This window comes from Sceloporus occidentalis, unplaced genomic scaffold (genome assembly GCF_023333645.1).
Source record: "Sceloporus occidentalis isolate IW3139 unplaced genomic scaffold, rSceOcc1.0.p SCAF_4, whole genome shotgun sequence".
NCBI lineage: Eukaryota > Metazoa > Chordata > Lepidosauria > Squamata > Phrynosomatidae > Sceloporus > Sceloporus occidentalis.
In genome coordinates, this window is record NW_028316984.1 from 9,246,061 (window position 1) to 9,260,651 (window position 14,591).

The following is a 14,591-nucleotide window of genomic DNA, read 5'->3' on the forward strand; positions in this document are numbered from 1 at the left end:
CCAAATCTACAAGGGTTGTTGTAATTTCTAAAAGGCAGTTCCTTTAAGTTATTTAACCCAAACCTAACAGGGCTTTCTTTTGTCTCAGTCTCAGAAAGAAGAATGTGAACACCTAGTTTGAGAACCTGGCATTTGAAGTTAGTACTGTACTACTAACTTCTATAACTGTGACATGGAGTTTAACCGATAGCATAAACTGATTTTATCAATCCTTATAGTTCTCAAGTGAATTTTCCCCTCTTAAGGTTAAAAGCACAACACTCATCTACAGTGCAATGGTCTGAAGGCCTTAGCGACAGTATGCTGTACACGATCAGTGGTCTGATCTTCATTAATGTCATTATGACTGGCTGTTTTCCTTCTTTCTCCCCCCTTGTTCCCTTTATTTTTGTTTCATTACCATAATTTTAAAGGTTTAACAAGGATGATAGCCTCCAATGATCAATCATTTGTTTGGTTTATCACTCTCCCCACCACCACAGCATAAGGTGTTGGAGCCTGGGATGTTTCCTCCTATTAAGCCATTTGTCATTCTCTTCTTCAGCAAGAATAACTTTAACTACTGGCATTTTCAGCTTGTCTTTACCAGGTGGTCTATTCTACAGCTTCTGTTTCTGGCTCTTTTCAATCACCTAGTTTGAATATACTCTTAAATATAATTCCATCTAATAACTCCCTCTTATCTTGAATTTTCCAGTTTTATTTTAACCAGGCTAGATTAAAATTCAGTCACCAAAAATTAGGAATGTACCTGTTTCATTAATAGGATTACATGAAAACAAGGACTGAAGCACATGATCATGTCTCCATCACCAGTAGCTGACAAGAAAAAGAAAGGAAGATGTATTTATGAAAACTACTCAGTGTAAAAGCCTACTGTTACTATGGATAACGGAATAAGGTTGCAATGTATCATATCTATAAAATATTCTTATACTTTATGTTCTGAGTACATATCAGTCCTATCTGGTTTAAGTGGAGGATATAAACAAAGAAACAATATTGCTTTTCAATTACTGTTCTATAGCTAAAACTGAAAACATGAAGCAGAATCCAAATCAATTTTGTGTTATATCAAGAAATGTAAACATACATTGGATGTGCATGTGAATGCACATCATTATTCACATTGCATTATTTTGAAAGGGTCCTAAATATGAATGTCCATCCCTATTCAGATTGCAATATCATTGAAAGTAACAATAATTTTTGAATTCAGGTGTCTAATTTATAGTTGCAGATCCAAACCTTCATGTGGACATTTTCTTGCAACCAAGTCAATAGCATTGCACTAATTCTTTTAGTAATTCTCTTGCCAGGTCAAACTACTTCACTTTAATTCTCTTGAAAGAGGGAGTCACCATTCCAGACATTCACTAGTGGAAACCATTCTAGAGTAAGTGCAGCAATATGACTCTCTTTTATTTTAAAATGAGGAACAAGAATACAGAATGGTACTTGGTAGCACTAAATACCAACTTATTGTCATACAGAGTCTCAGTATTTTAACAGTTAAAGGGACTTTTTGTTGTAGTTCTTAAAATGGTAGGCATCATGTAGGACAGTACAGCCTGAATCCTATTGTTAGCTCTGCTTAGTGCAGAGCCATTAAATGAAAGGGATTTCGGGGCTGGAAAGACAGGCCAAAATAAAGCTGCTTCAGGTCACTTTGGAGGTATAAATAAATAAAATAACACACACATTTTAAGAGGCCAGAACCTGCACCAAAGCTGTGCTCCAGTGACTAAGGATGGCATCTCTCCTCTAAATGCCTGCTTGGAGTCGGTAATGGGCTGGATGAGGGAAAACAAACTCAGTCTGAATCCAGAGAAAACAGAAGTACTAGTGATAGGCTCCCTGGGCCCGGGTAATGAAATTTTTCCACCTGTCCTGAATGGGGTCACGCTCCCCCTTAAGGACTCTATTCGCAGCTTGGGAGTGGTTCTGTGCTCGTCGCTCCAATTGACATCTCAAGTGGATGGCGACAGTCAGAAGCGCCTGTTATCAGCTTCGGCTGATACGCCAGCTGCGACCCTACCTGGGCCGGGAGGACCTTGAAACTGTGGTACATGCTCTGGTAACCTCTCGATTGGATTTCTGTAATGCGCTCTACATGGGGCAACCCTTGTACCAAACCTGGAAGCTTCAATTAGTGCAGAGCATGGCTGCGAGATTGGTCGCTGGCTGTTCCAGGGCTGACCACATAACACCCATCTTACAAGATCTCCATTGACTGTCCATTCGTTTCCGGGCGCAATACAAGGTGTTGGTAATTATCTATAAAGCCCTAAATGGCTTGGGCCCAGGTTACTTGGAAGACCGTCTCTCCCCATATAATCCGCCACACACACTCAGGCCAGCCGGGAAGAACCTGTTGAGGGTTCCGACTGCGAAATATGCGTCGACTTCACAAAGGGCCTCTTCTATCTCGGCCCCAAAAATTTGGAACACCCTTCCCGATGAACTCCGCTCCATCACCTCCCTGGATCTCTTTAAAAAGAAACTTAAGACCTTTTTTTTCCATCAAGCTTTCCCCCATGTGCTCTGATATCATGTGGTTCCCCCTCCCTCCCCATATGTATTTTGCATCATGGCTCATCAGCTCAGCTGGCTTTGATTTGGTTTAATAGTTTTTAAATTGTATTTGTAATTTTTATACAGTTTTATCGTTATGTATATATTCTATTTTTATTCTGTACTGCTGTATTGTTGTATTCTTTTGTTCTGTACACCGCTTTGATCAACGCGGAAAAGCGGTATAGAAATAAACTTTATTATTTATTATTATTATTAGGACTGGAGCATGGCTTTGGTGCGGCTTCCGGCCTCTTAGGATGCATGCATCATTTAAACATCATACCTCCAAAATGACTCAAAGCAGCTTACCTATATTTTATCTCACAGTTCAAAAATAGGTGTAGTATACCTAGGACTAACCTACAGAAATTCAGTCTATATGACCCTAAAAACTCATTCAAACTGTAATTAAGTAGTAATTAAAGGGCTCTGAATCTAAAAAGGCACAATTACCCTGTTCTAGTTCTGATTTATTTACACTGTGAGATAAAGTTCTAAGTTTCATAATTAAAACATAGCACAATAACTAGCAAGCGGGTGGCATCAGCATCTGTTTCTAACTGATATCCAGTAACAGTTTAGAAGACATACATCCTGCTAGCTTAGATACATACTCTGGAAAGATTTGTGTTGTCAAGCAACCTTTTTGAGAACACTGCCTCCCAGCATGGTATAGTGGTTTGAGTGTTGGACTACAATGCTTGAGACCAGGGTTCAATTCCCTGCTCAGTCATGAAACCCACTGGGTGACCTTGGCCAACTTCCATATCTAAGCCTCGGGGAAGGCAATGACAAGCCTCCTCTGAACAAATCTTGTCAAGAAAACCTGATGATATCTTAATCGACATAAGCTGGAAATGACTTCAAGGCACACAATAAGAACGTCCCCTCACATTAGGCGAGATATCAATGATTCTGCCAAGTTTAAATTGAAAGGACAGTATAATCTATACAGGCAAACATATGGACAACTACTGAATCACAGGGAAAGTTAAGTATGAATAAAGCAGAACTGTATTATTTCTGGATTGGATAAGCATTTAATATAACTAGTACTTTGTCATACAGCTAAGCTGTACTTTTTCTGATGGCCTTCCAATGCTGATTTCAATCTTATAACTAGTCCTGCTCCAGAAAATTTCAGCAACAGTAGAGGGTTGTGCACATGCTTACATGAACAGCTTGCGATGTATTTGGTGGCATATGCAGTACTAATATTACTTAATTTAGTTTGCTTTTCCACATATCAGGGATGGGGAGAAGCACAGTACATAAGTATCAAATTCTATATAGCTGATCCACATGCAGAAACTTGTTTCTTTATTTACTGTATATACTCATGTATAAATCTAGAAATTTTAGTCAAAAAATTAACCCCAAAAACCTGGGTCAACGTATCCACAGGTCAATGTAAGTACTGTACTCTAACTCTTATAAAAAAAGGGAGCCTGGTGAAAGGGAGGAGGAGCCAGAGGCACATGCTTGTAGCTCCTTCTCCCCAGCATCATTTTATGGCTTCAGAGAAACAGCTGGAGGCTGGGAAATGGCAGGGAGAAGGAGGAACAGGTACACACATCCCTCCTTCTCCCTGGCCTGTGCCGGGCGAAATGACATTGTGTGCAACCTGTGGCACACGTGTCATAGGTGCGTCGTCACAGAAATATCATCTTCCAGTTTATAAAGGCAGAATGAAAAAGCTGAGCAAATGGTTTGGGCTACACATTTCTATCTACACTGTAGTTTGAATCCAGAGAATGGTAAGTGCAGCACAGAATATTCCATACATTTGAAGATAAGAACACTGCATAGGTTTAGTCATTGTGTTATGCAGTTAATATTTCACTAATTTTAATTGGTCTGTAATAGGCAAAGATACTCTTAAGATTCGCTGCTTTTATTGGGTAAGATCTTGCCCAGAGAGGCTGAGGACTCAGAGGAAGAGGGGTTTGATCTCAGTCCCAGTTTGAGACTGAGACTGAGCCTGAAGCTGAGCTGAGCCCTAGCTCTGCCCTGCCAGCTCAAGCAGAGTCTGTGGCTGTCAGGAGGCTCAGCAAACAAGCCTCCTGGCAACAGAGATTCCTGGCATAAGAGACATGGAGGAGGAGAAGGACACTGACATACCTACCTTTAAGCAGAGAAGGTCTGAAAGGGCATGCCTCCCACATTCGAGGAGACTTTATGAAAAACACTCACTAATCACCAAACAGCTGTGCTCATGAGGGCTGGGAATATAAACAGGTGGAGGACACCAGGCCCATTGTCAGAGATTATCTGAGCTTTCTTGTTTCCTGTCTGGAAACCCTGCTCCTCGGATTGCTGGTTGCCTTGTCTCCCTGGACTTCTTGACCTTGGATTTGCCTACATGTCTTGTCATTCTCTGGAACCCTGGACTTTGGATCTCTGACAATTCTCTTGGCTCTTGGATTCTCTTGCTTGCTGTGTGTTGCTATCAGCCTTCTTGGCCCCTTTCCCAGGATAGCAGGTGCCACTAGTAACTCCTTCTTTTAAAATGAAGAGAACAGAACAGTGCTGGCTGGACTGTGTTTAACATATATTAAAGGGAAAACCAATAATGTTGTCTTCTGTGTTTCACCTTAGAGCTAGGATTTTGAACAAGAATGGCAAAAACTATCCTATCTCAGAATGTTTACAAAAGCTTTGAGTGTACATATTTGCTCCCCTTTTAGGACATAGTGATTAAAGTGGTTATATGGATGTATGATTGGTGGGTCACCAACATTTGAGAACATATTTGCAAGCATGGCTGACATTACACTTTACAAGAAAGACTGTGTTTTTCTTGTACTCTAGAAGAACAGTATTTGTACTTTTGGGGGAGAAAGGCCTGAGGAAGCCAGACAGTGCTGAACAACTGTAATACTAACCATCATCAACACAGCTTGGAAACAAGGTGCCACTGTTCTGCTAAGTTCTCAAAGGAACAATTGTAGAAAGGAAACTACGCAGCATAAAATCATAGTGAGATTAGGACATGAGATCAGAAAAAGTGCACACTGATAAAAACAAAGAAAGGGGTTGCAAGTTGGAGGGTGGAACAGAAAAATGCATTTCTCTTATTAATTTCTATTTTCTTCCTAAAATGTTAAATTCTATTGACAGGTTACAATATTTAGGTGGAGTGTTCACCAACCTAAATACTGCAGTTCTCTCCCTCTTTGAGCAGGGAAGATAAAATTCTTCTCATGCTTGTCAGACTATATTGCTGTAATTAAGGTTTTTCCAGCATTCCAGTTTCTCTTCTCTGATTTCAATAGCACTGCAATTACATAAGTCCATAGTAACCACATTCCACAGATACTTTGTTCCTTTCATAATTTGTAAATATGGCCCCATACTCTCAGTACAATTGTGTTGAATAACCTCATGTTTTTCTTGAGGAGTAATATGTTTGCAACCTTTTCTTTATTTTTATCAATACTCAATTTTCCTGATCCTAGCTTTGCTCTGCTAATACCAGGCAGCATGTTCTTTTCTGCATTAGTGGGATTATACTTCCAGAAACCTCCCAAAAGCCTAATTCTGCTTATAAGCAAGGTGCACATTAAACATTAAACTTTCCTTTAAAGAAACAGCCATACTTTTGCTTCCACTGCTGCAACATATTCAGTGGCAATATCAGGGGGTAAAGAATGCTCCCTAGTGGGTTTTGAGAAGCCAATGTACTACCTGACCCTGTTTTAGAGAGTAATGGCCCCAAATAAAACAGGTTCAACACCTTTCACCCAGATAGACAAACCACCAAGCAAGAATATCTCCTTGGTTGCATCTACACTGCAGAATTAGTGCAGATTGACACCGTTTTGACACCATGCTATCGAATTCTGGGACTTGCATTGTACTTTTGTAAAATGTTTAGCCTTCCTTGTCAGAGAGCTCTGGTGCCACAACAAACTACAAAACTCTGGATTCCATAGCATGGAGCTATGACAGTTAAAGTAGTGTCAAACTGCATTAAATCTGCACTGTGACATCAGCCCTTGTCAAGACTGAATCTCAGTTTATTTACCCTCATCAAGTCCATTACTGTGCTCAACATTAGTGTTTCCAAAAGTGCAAAGATTACATTTTCCAAAATTGCTTAAACAGACCTCCACATGGAGATATTTAGAACAGTTTAACCCTTGTATATGCAGTAGAAAATTTCAATACAAACTGAAAAATTCAAAAGTCTCTTGATGATGACATACCTGCTGCAGCTCCTACCTAGAACAAAAGAAAATATTATTTAAGAAGTAACAGTAAATTATATAGATTAATTATTCTCACAAAAATAAAGAAGCTTAGATATTCAGTTCATGGATAGAATTCTATATTTTTAGCACTTTGGTTTTGTTATTTTAAAACACTGCCCTTGAGAGAGAGAGAACAAAGGGAATTTGAAACAGAAATAAATAGGGTAGAATAACACATAACACATAATCTACACAGGTTAGCTGCACCCTGCTGCTCTAAATACATGGTTTTCATCTTTCCTAAAGGATATACCCCTGAACCATTTCTTATTTCTGTTTATCAACCTACTTACATTTCTGCAAATTATTCTCATTGATTTCAAATATTTTTTGTAGTGTTTAGATTGTCATACCTCTCATCCAGAACAAAATGAGTAATACTGTATGTCCAAGAGATACACACAACTATTTACACACAGGTTTTCACAACAGCAGTGCTATTAACTGTAATGGAACAGCCACTTGACTACTGTTCATGCTACCATTTAGGAATGTTACGACCAGATGTATTTAGCCTTTTTAAAAAATTAAATTGTAGGAATTAGTGAGCTATGATTTTATTTTCTAAAGACCAAATTCAACATATATTGAATAATTTCTCCAAGCAGACAGTGTAATTTATAGGTAATTTCTTTCCAGCAGCCCTAAATATTACCTGTGCTCATAGCCTGAAAATGAAGTATTAAGAAATAAGATATTATGTTAATTTGTTGGAATTCTTTTTTTTTAATGAAGTGAAATGACTTTATATTTTGCTTTTAACTTAAAAGCCCATGCTCATTTATTTTGGCATATCAGTATCAAGTTGTTTTTGCATATTACACTCAACTTTACTACTTCTTTTCACCCCAATCCAAGGAGTCGTTTCTCATCAGTAATGGACTGGATGAAGGCAAACAAAAAAACGTAATCCAGACAAGACAGAGGTGCTCTTGATCAGTCGTAAAACTGATTAGGGAATAGGGATTCAATTTATGTTTGATGGGGTTACACTACCCCAAAGACACAGGTTTGTAGTTTGGCTATACTATTGGACACAGCTTTGAACCTGGAGGCCCAGGTTTCTGTGGTGGCCAGGAATACTTTTGCACATTTAAAGCTTGTACACCAACTTCAGATCTGGCCGCAGTGGTACATGCTTTAGTTACATCCTGTTTATTGTACTGTAATGTCCTTGGAAAAGTCAGCTGGTCCAAAGAGCTGCAAGCAGACTGTTAACTGGGGCATGTTACAGAGACCATATGCACTCTTGTTGAAACAGCTTCACTTGTTGCCAGCTTGTTTCTGGTTATGACCTATAAAGCCCTATGTTGCTCAGGTCCAGGCTATCTGGCAGATCATATCTCCCTTTATGACTGGCCTGGGCTCTGAGATCATCAGGAGAGATCCTTCTCTCAGTCCCACAGTTGGTAGCATTGCGAGAGAGGGACTTCTCAGTGGCTGCTCCTAGACTCCAGAATTCCTTTCCCAGGGAGGCCAGAATGGCCCTTCCTTGTTGTCCTTCCATTGGCAGGCTAAAGCCTTTTCATTCAGATAAGCCTTTAAAACAAAGTTTTTAAAGAACATGTTAAGGGAGCTATATTGCTTTAACTAAACTTTTTTAAAGAGCTTTTTATATTTTTAACTGCATGTTATTCTTTTAACTAGCACCTCAAGCAGACAGGGCAAAATGAGTAGCCAGAGGCCGCTCCCACTCCTATCGCTATGAGACCGTGGTGAACGCATGCGCCCAGTCCCGATCCTGGCTGCCACCGCAGTCCATCTCTTTGAGACCTGCATGGTGAATTGTTTTAATACTGTAAATAGCTTGATTCTTTTTTAATGTTCACTTTTGTATTTTTTTAATTGTATTGTTCTTTTAAATTGTGAGTCACTTTGGGTCCCAATTCCTGGGGGAAAAGCAGGATGCTGCTGCTTTGGATCATACTATCCATTTGGCCCATGCCTCACTTCTGTAAACTATGGCATCTAGATCACCTTTTTGTTAGCAACAAACATTTGCTTACTTTCAGAGACAGTTACATTTCTGCTGTGCCTTTACCTCACAGGAGATGCTGGCATACCTCTTTATCAGCATATAGCCCACAACCTGGCAAAGGAGAATCTCCCACTCTTCCAGGATATTTGAAAGGAGCTCCAGAAGTAGAAACCCCTAGATATTAAAAAGAAAGCCAGCATAAGATTAGTAGTTATTTTATTTGCTAACCTCTATTAATAAACAATGGCGAAGCAGTTTTTTCCAGGGATTTAGCTTAAACTGTAAAGTGATGCCAGTTCAGCCCTTACCAATGTTGAGAAAAGTTATTAAATTATTTCACAACTCTTTCATAAAGAGTTATGAAATTCTAACCACAAAAAATGTTTATATCTGTAGCAATGAGGTTTCCATGCTGTCAAATACAGTGTGAAGATCCCAGTGCCATAACTCTGCTCCTGCCTGTAAGCAAGGATTCAGGTGACATGGAAGCCAGATGAAAGAGCATGGTGAACTGGTTTATAGGCAACGCTGTTGTGCTTATAGTACAATTGGTCTTATTATCCCTGAACTTGACTGACATCTTGGTAATTAAGTCCCAAAACAGACAGGCCAAATGACATGGTTTCCCATCGTGTTCAGGGCATAGCGTTTAGATGATGATTATTATTATTACCATCCCGGCCCAGGTTCCCTGATTCCCTCATTCCTCCCGTGGCCCCATCTTAGTGATGGTTGAGGATCAACAGAGGGATATCAGGGTTTTTTAGTTTTTAATTGTTGTTTTTATGCATTGATATTGTGTTTTAATATGTTATACTGTTTAATACTGTCTTAAGGGGGGAGGGATAAAGTGTTTTTAATTGTCATATTTTATATTTTACTGTTGTTAACCGCCCAGATTGGTTTGCCAGAGGGCGGTATACAAATAAATATTATTATTATTATTATTATTATTATTATTATTATTATTACGACACGCACCCTGAATCCGATGGGAAATCACACCGATGCCATGTCTTCATAAAAGAACTGAGCCTAAAAGGAGCAGAAAAATTCACTCCTTTTTGGTGGCCTGGTTCAGGACTGTGGATCAGGGCCAGGTGCCTGTGGTCACCGTGGCTCTAGTGCAAACAGTGGTGTTGTGGCCCCACAGCATTTTTTACGGCCTTTCTGTTTTGGGCATAAGGGAAATGGAGGACCCAGTACAGGTGTAGATTCTGATTCTCGTGAAGCAAGGCTTTCCCAAAAAGGTCTGTCCTCTACCCTGTGTTCTGCAATTTCTCTAATATTTCCTCTTGCAAGATGAGACACACATATGTATCAGCAGAGTGCCCCACTTTTGTACTAGTAGCTGAAACAATTCCTACAGCAGATAAAATTTATAGGTGGCATGATTGAAAATCCACATACAAGCCTCAAGATGGATTGCTATCTGCTACAATAGATAGAGAAGCATTCATTGATTGAATAGCTAATTGCTTCTTCACACAGAACATTGTTCTTGAGTTCAAAGCCACCTTAATGAGAACCAGCAACTCTTACACATTGATGTGGAGAGCACATTTCCTCACGTAATAATTTGTTGTGAATCTGTATGAACCTGCTATACTCTCCACACCCAAAGGGAGGTGTTAGTTGTCAGAGATCCAAAACATACTGCAGAAATAATCCAGTTTGAGACTACTTTAACTTCCTTGACTCAATGCTAGGGAATTCTGGGAACTGTAGTTTCGCCTTCCCTGTCAGAGAGCTCTGGTGCCACAATAAACTACAGTTAGCAGGATTCCCTAGCACTGAGCCAGGGCAGTTGAAGTGGTCTCAAACTGGATTATTTCTGCAGTGTGTTTTGGACCAGAGTGAACAGAAGCAGCTAGAAAAGTATTCCAGATGGCACATTGGTCCAGTATGTTCACCACTGAATGAATCATCTCAGGCTATTGAGAGGAAAAAGATTCTTGAATCAACTGTCTTTCTCCCAGTCTAGGATGGAGATGAACTACTGCTGAAGGGTGAGTCTGGTGAAAGATGTTACTATACTTATATCTACTGTAAGGCCTATCAACTGCAGAATTTTATAGGTTGCAGAGAAAGAAACGATGGTTACTTCATGAGTATGGGTTTTCTTGTCTGATTATTAGGAGGCTTCTATTATTGAATAAATCTTTGTTATGGTTCCATTCACATCTCTGCCTGAGAGTCATTCAGTTAAAGAATTTAAAGGAAAAAATATGTCATGTAAGCCCCAATCTCAACTAAAACATGTTAATTTGTCCAGTGGTGTAGCTACCTTATTTTTGCATGCCTTCAAGTCATTTTCAATTTCAACATAGGTACCTTAGAGCCCAAATATTAAACTGAGGAAGTGGTTTAAAGGACTATGGTGCAAAGTACACTGCAGAAATAATCCTATTTGAAACCCCTGTAACTGCCCTGGCTCAGTGCTGGAGAATTCTGAGAATTGTAGTTTATTGTGGCACCAGAGTTCTATGACAGAGAAGGCTAAATGTCTCACAGAACTGCAGTTCCCAGAATTCCCTAGCACTGGGCCAGGGCAGTTAAAGTAGTCTCAAACTGGATTATTTCTGCAGTGTGTTTTGGACTAATGCGGCTGACAGAAGCACTGGTCTGGCCTCTATCTAACCAACCCAGAAAGGAAATCCATCACATATATTTGTTTAAAGCATGGGACTCTGAACGGACAGTTTGCAAGGCTATGAACCTGCTAGATCACTAAGTGGTTTTAAACTTTCATCTTGTCTCCTGTTTCTCAACAAATTCAAATGAACTCTTGCCCTGGGGAATAGATTTTATTGATTCCAGAGATTCCAAATACTTTAGCTCATGCTGCTTAACGCTGTCAAATAAACAAGGATCGACTTTTCCTTCTTTCTTTGTTTTCCAGATTTAGCCTTTAGAATGCTCCTGTTTGGTCTGGTGGTGAATAGTTACATAGAAATTAGCCATGTTTGGCCAAATCACTTCCATCAAAGTGTCAGAAAATATAGCCATATCCCAGAGTCCCTACCAGTCCTTATAGTTTACTCTTGCTACTCTGTTTGGAAAGCCAGTCCTCCCAAGGCATACATTGTTGCCCTTCCAAGAAGTTTTATTTGGTTATACCTTTAATATTAGGCATAATATTACAGAGCTTATGAATCTCTGTAAGTAATGTTACAATTAATTAATATTCCTGCAAAAATTTGTTTCAGATTTGTACCCGTTGTTATAATTATACACTCTTGTGACAGTCCTAACTTCAATATGTCAGCTGTTTCTCTGAGTGTTTATGTTCCCTTAGAAACTGTCAGCCAGTAATTATATTTAAGACAAGGCCAACTACCGGCACAACCTGGGGGGAAATCATCCAGCTACAGCCAAAAACAATATCCACAGCAGAGTATAAAAAACAAAATCTCCGGCTATTGGCATTGGCAGTGCACTGACCACTATTCACACTTTAACGATCACAGATAGTTGATTCGTTCAAAGTTCCTGGAGGTTTTTAGCTTCAGTTATAAATACAATATACTGCAACACAGCATGTGTGTGTGTGTGTGTGTGTGTGTGTGTGTCCGTCCGTGTACACACACAGCAATAAACCACACACTGCTGCTTCAACCATAACTCTCAACCAACCAAACATTTCAACTGTCAGTTATCACCTGTCAATCAAAATATTATTCAGTTGTTTAAAGACATATTATATTTTTGTTTCATGTACACCTTATGAACATAGCCTAAAGATTTTATACACAGTTTTTAATATCTGATGAACAACATCCCTTATCCAAAATGCTTTGGACCATTAGTGTTTCAGACTTTCAGATTTTTGAATATTTGCATATTCACAGAGATATCGTGGAGATGGGACCCAAGTTTAAACATAAAATTATTTTTTGTTTCATATACACCTTATAAACATAGCCTAAAAATTTTATACACAACTTTTAATAACTGATGAATAACATTCTCCTGACACAGCAAATCTCTCCAATATTTGCATTGGAAAATGGAGTGGAGCTTTACAAATACTACCTTTACCTTGGCCTGGCTGACTGCTGCTCGTCTGCCTGTTTCCACTTCTCTCTCCCTGTGGACTGCAGCCTGACATTTGCTCCCTATAGGACCAAGCCAGCTATACCTGTCCCCTTCCTCCAAGGGGATAAACGCTAGGTAGGTAAAAGAAGGGTTTTTAAATTTTTTATTTATGGTATTTTAAAATATCCTGTCTGCTGTCAAACAAAATATTGAAGATGAGCTATATGGGGAGTGTGGTAGGGGAATGGACCCATGGAGCGACCATTGCCACAGTAATTAGTAGAGGGAGGTATGGTGTGGGGAGACAGTGCTATAAGAAGTGTGGGAGTAGGAAACTATATGGTGCTCGTTGCTCTCAAACTGTCTCCTATTTCAAATAGTGTGGATAGCCTTGGAAACAGGCTATCTGGTCTAAAAATGCTGCTGCTTAATGCCAGATTGGAAAGTGAAAAAGAAACACCCTTGATTCATGGATGAATTGAGAACAATTTACAAATTACAAAAAAAAAAACCCTGCTTCTCCTCAAATGATAAGACCCACACAGAGAACTGCCAGAAGTGGCATACAACATATAGCAAGCATGCAACTTAATCAGTTTTTTAGTTTGTGACATTCTTCCTTACCAACTGTTATATTTCCATAGACATCCAAGGCAATCAAACCTGTTGAAAAGGCAAGAATAATGTTGTATATACTGTATACTGTATTGAGCAATAGTAAGAATATTGTACACAATGAAATTTCCCATAAAGACAACACTTTTCTGAAATGTCCTTGGAATTACAGCGAAATCTCAGTGGCACCCACAGTTCATCCCATGTTTACTTATTCTCTGTCTCTTGTTTTAAAAAGAACATCAATGTATAAGGATGGCGGATGGACAATTAATATGCTGAGGGGGAAAATGCAGAGATGCAGATATCTGGACACATCCAGACAAGAGAGTTGCATATGGCGCATATTCAATGTGACAATAATTATACCTTCCACATGCATCATCTTTTGCATTCACATCTCACTTCAGAGTTGTGGTTTACTGATTTAAAGCAACTTTTGACTCCATCCATCATGATTATCTATGGAGCAAACCGCAGCCTACAGTCATTAATCTACAACTTCTAAAATGATATATCTTCAATTTAGACTTGATGGTGGATGTCTGTCAGTTTTTTGTACCAGTGAAAAAAGAAGTGACAATAGAGTTTATTTGACCCACTCTTTTTTATTTATTAATAACGTAGTAGCGTTCCTGTATACACTTAATTAGAATTACTTTGTGTAGAACTGGTCATAATAACTATCAACACTGAAGCCCTTCGATTAGCTCCCCTTTTTTGGTTTAAAAATATCTTTAATTATTTTTTTAAAAACACAATTATTAATTTGTTTAATTATCAACAAATCTATTATTAGTTAGCTATAAATTATCTTTAAGCAGATTTCAGAGACTGACAGTATTAGAAGACAAGGGTTAGCTATCTCACTCAAGTAAAAGCTGTTCTTATTTTGATATCTGACAAACCTATTAGGCACCTCAGCAATGATACTTATGCAGGAATGAAAAAGATGTAGATGTTGTTAGGCTGAAAAACCTTGCTCCCAGCAGTCTGAGACTGCATCTCCACATCCTTGAGCCTCTGCATTAAGAATGATTTGGCTTTATTACATCCCTGAGCTAAAAAGAAAAAAAAAAGATCACATGAAATTTCCAGTTATTTTGACCTCTGAGTCATGCAGACAAACC

At 39.0% G+C, this 14,591-nt stretch overlaps 1 protein-coding gene across 4 annotated transcripts in view; it reads right to left on the minus strand.

Moving 5' to 3' along the window:
- Window positions 1–14,591, minus strand: part of LOC149313490 (uncharacterized) — a 28,954-nt gene that overhangs the window by 5,605 nt on the left and 8,758 nt on the right. Inside the window, exons 5-9 of one of the 4 annotated variants that reach the window (XM_089519204.1) lie at window positions 13,471–13,509; window positions 12,850–12,977; window positions 8,894–8,982; window positions 6,786–6,801; window positions 751–819 (exon numbers count right to left, since the gene is read on the minus strand). In XM_089519204.1, the coding sequence (XP_089375330.1) occupies window positions 6,798–6,801; window positions 8,894–8,982; window positions 12,850–12,977; window positions 13,471–13,509 (260 nt within the window). In that variant the 3' untranslated portion in view covers window positions 751–819; window positions 6,786–6,797. Of the gene's footprint in view, window positions 1–750; window positions 820–6,785; window positions 6,802–8,281; window positions 8,370–8,789; window positions 8,983–12,849; window positions 12,978–13,470; window positions 13,510–14,591 lie in introns of those variants that run through there. The other 3 variants (XM_089519201.1, XM_089519203.1, XM_089519202.1) reach the window with 3 other exon arrangements.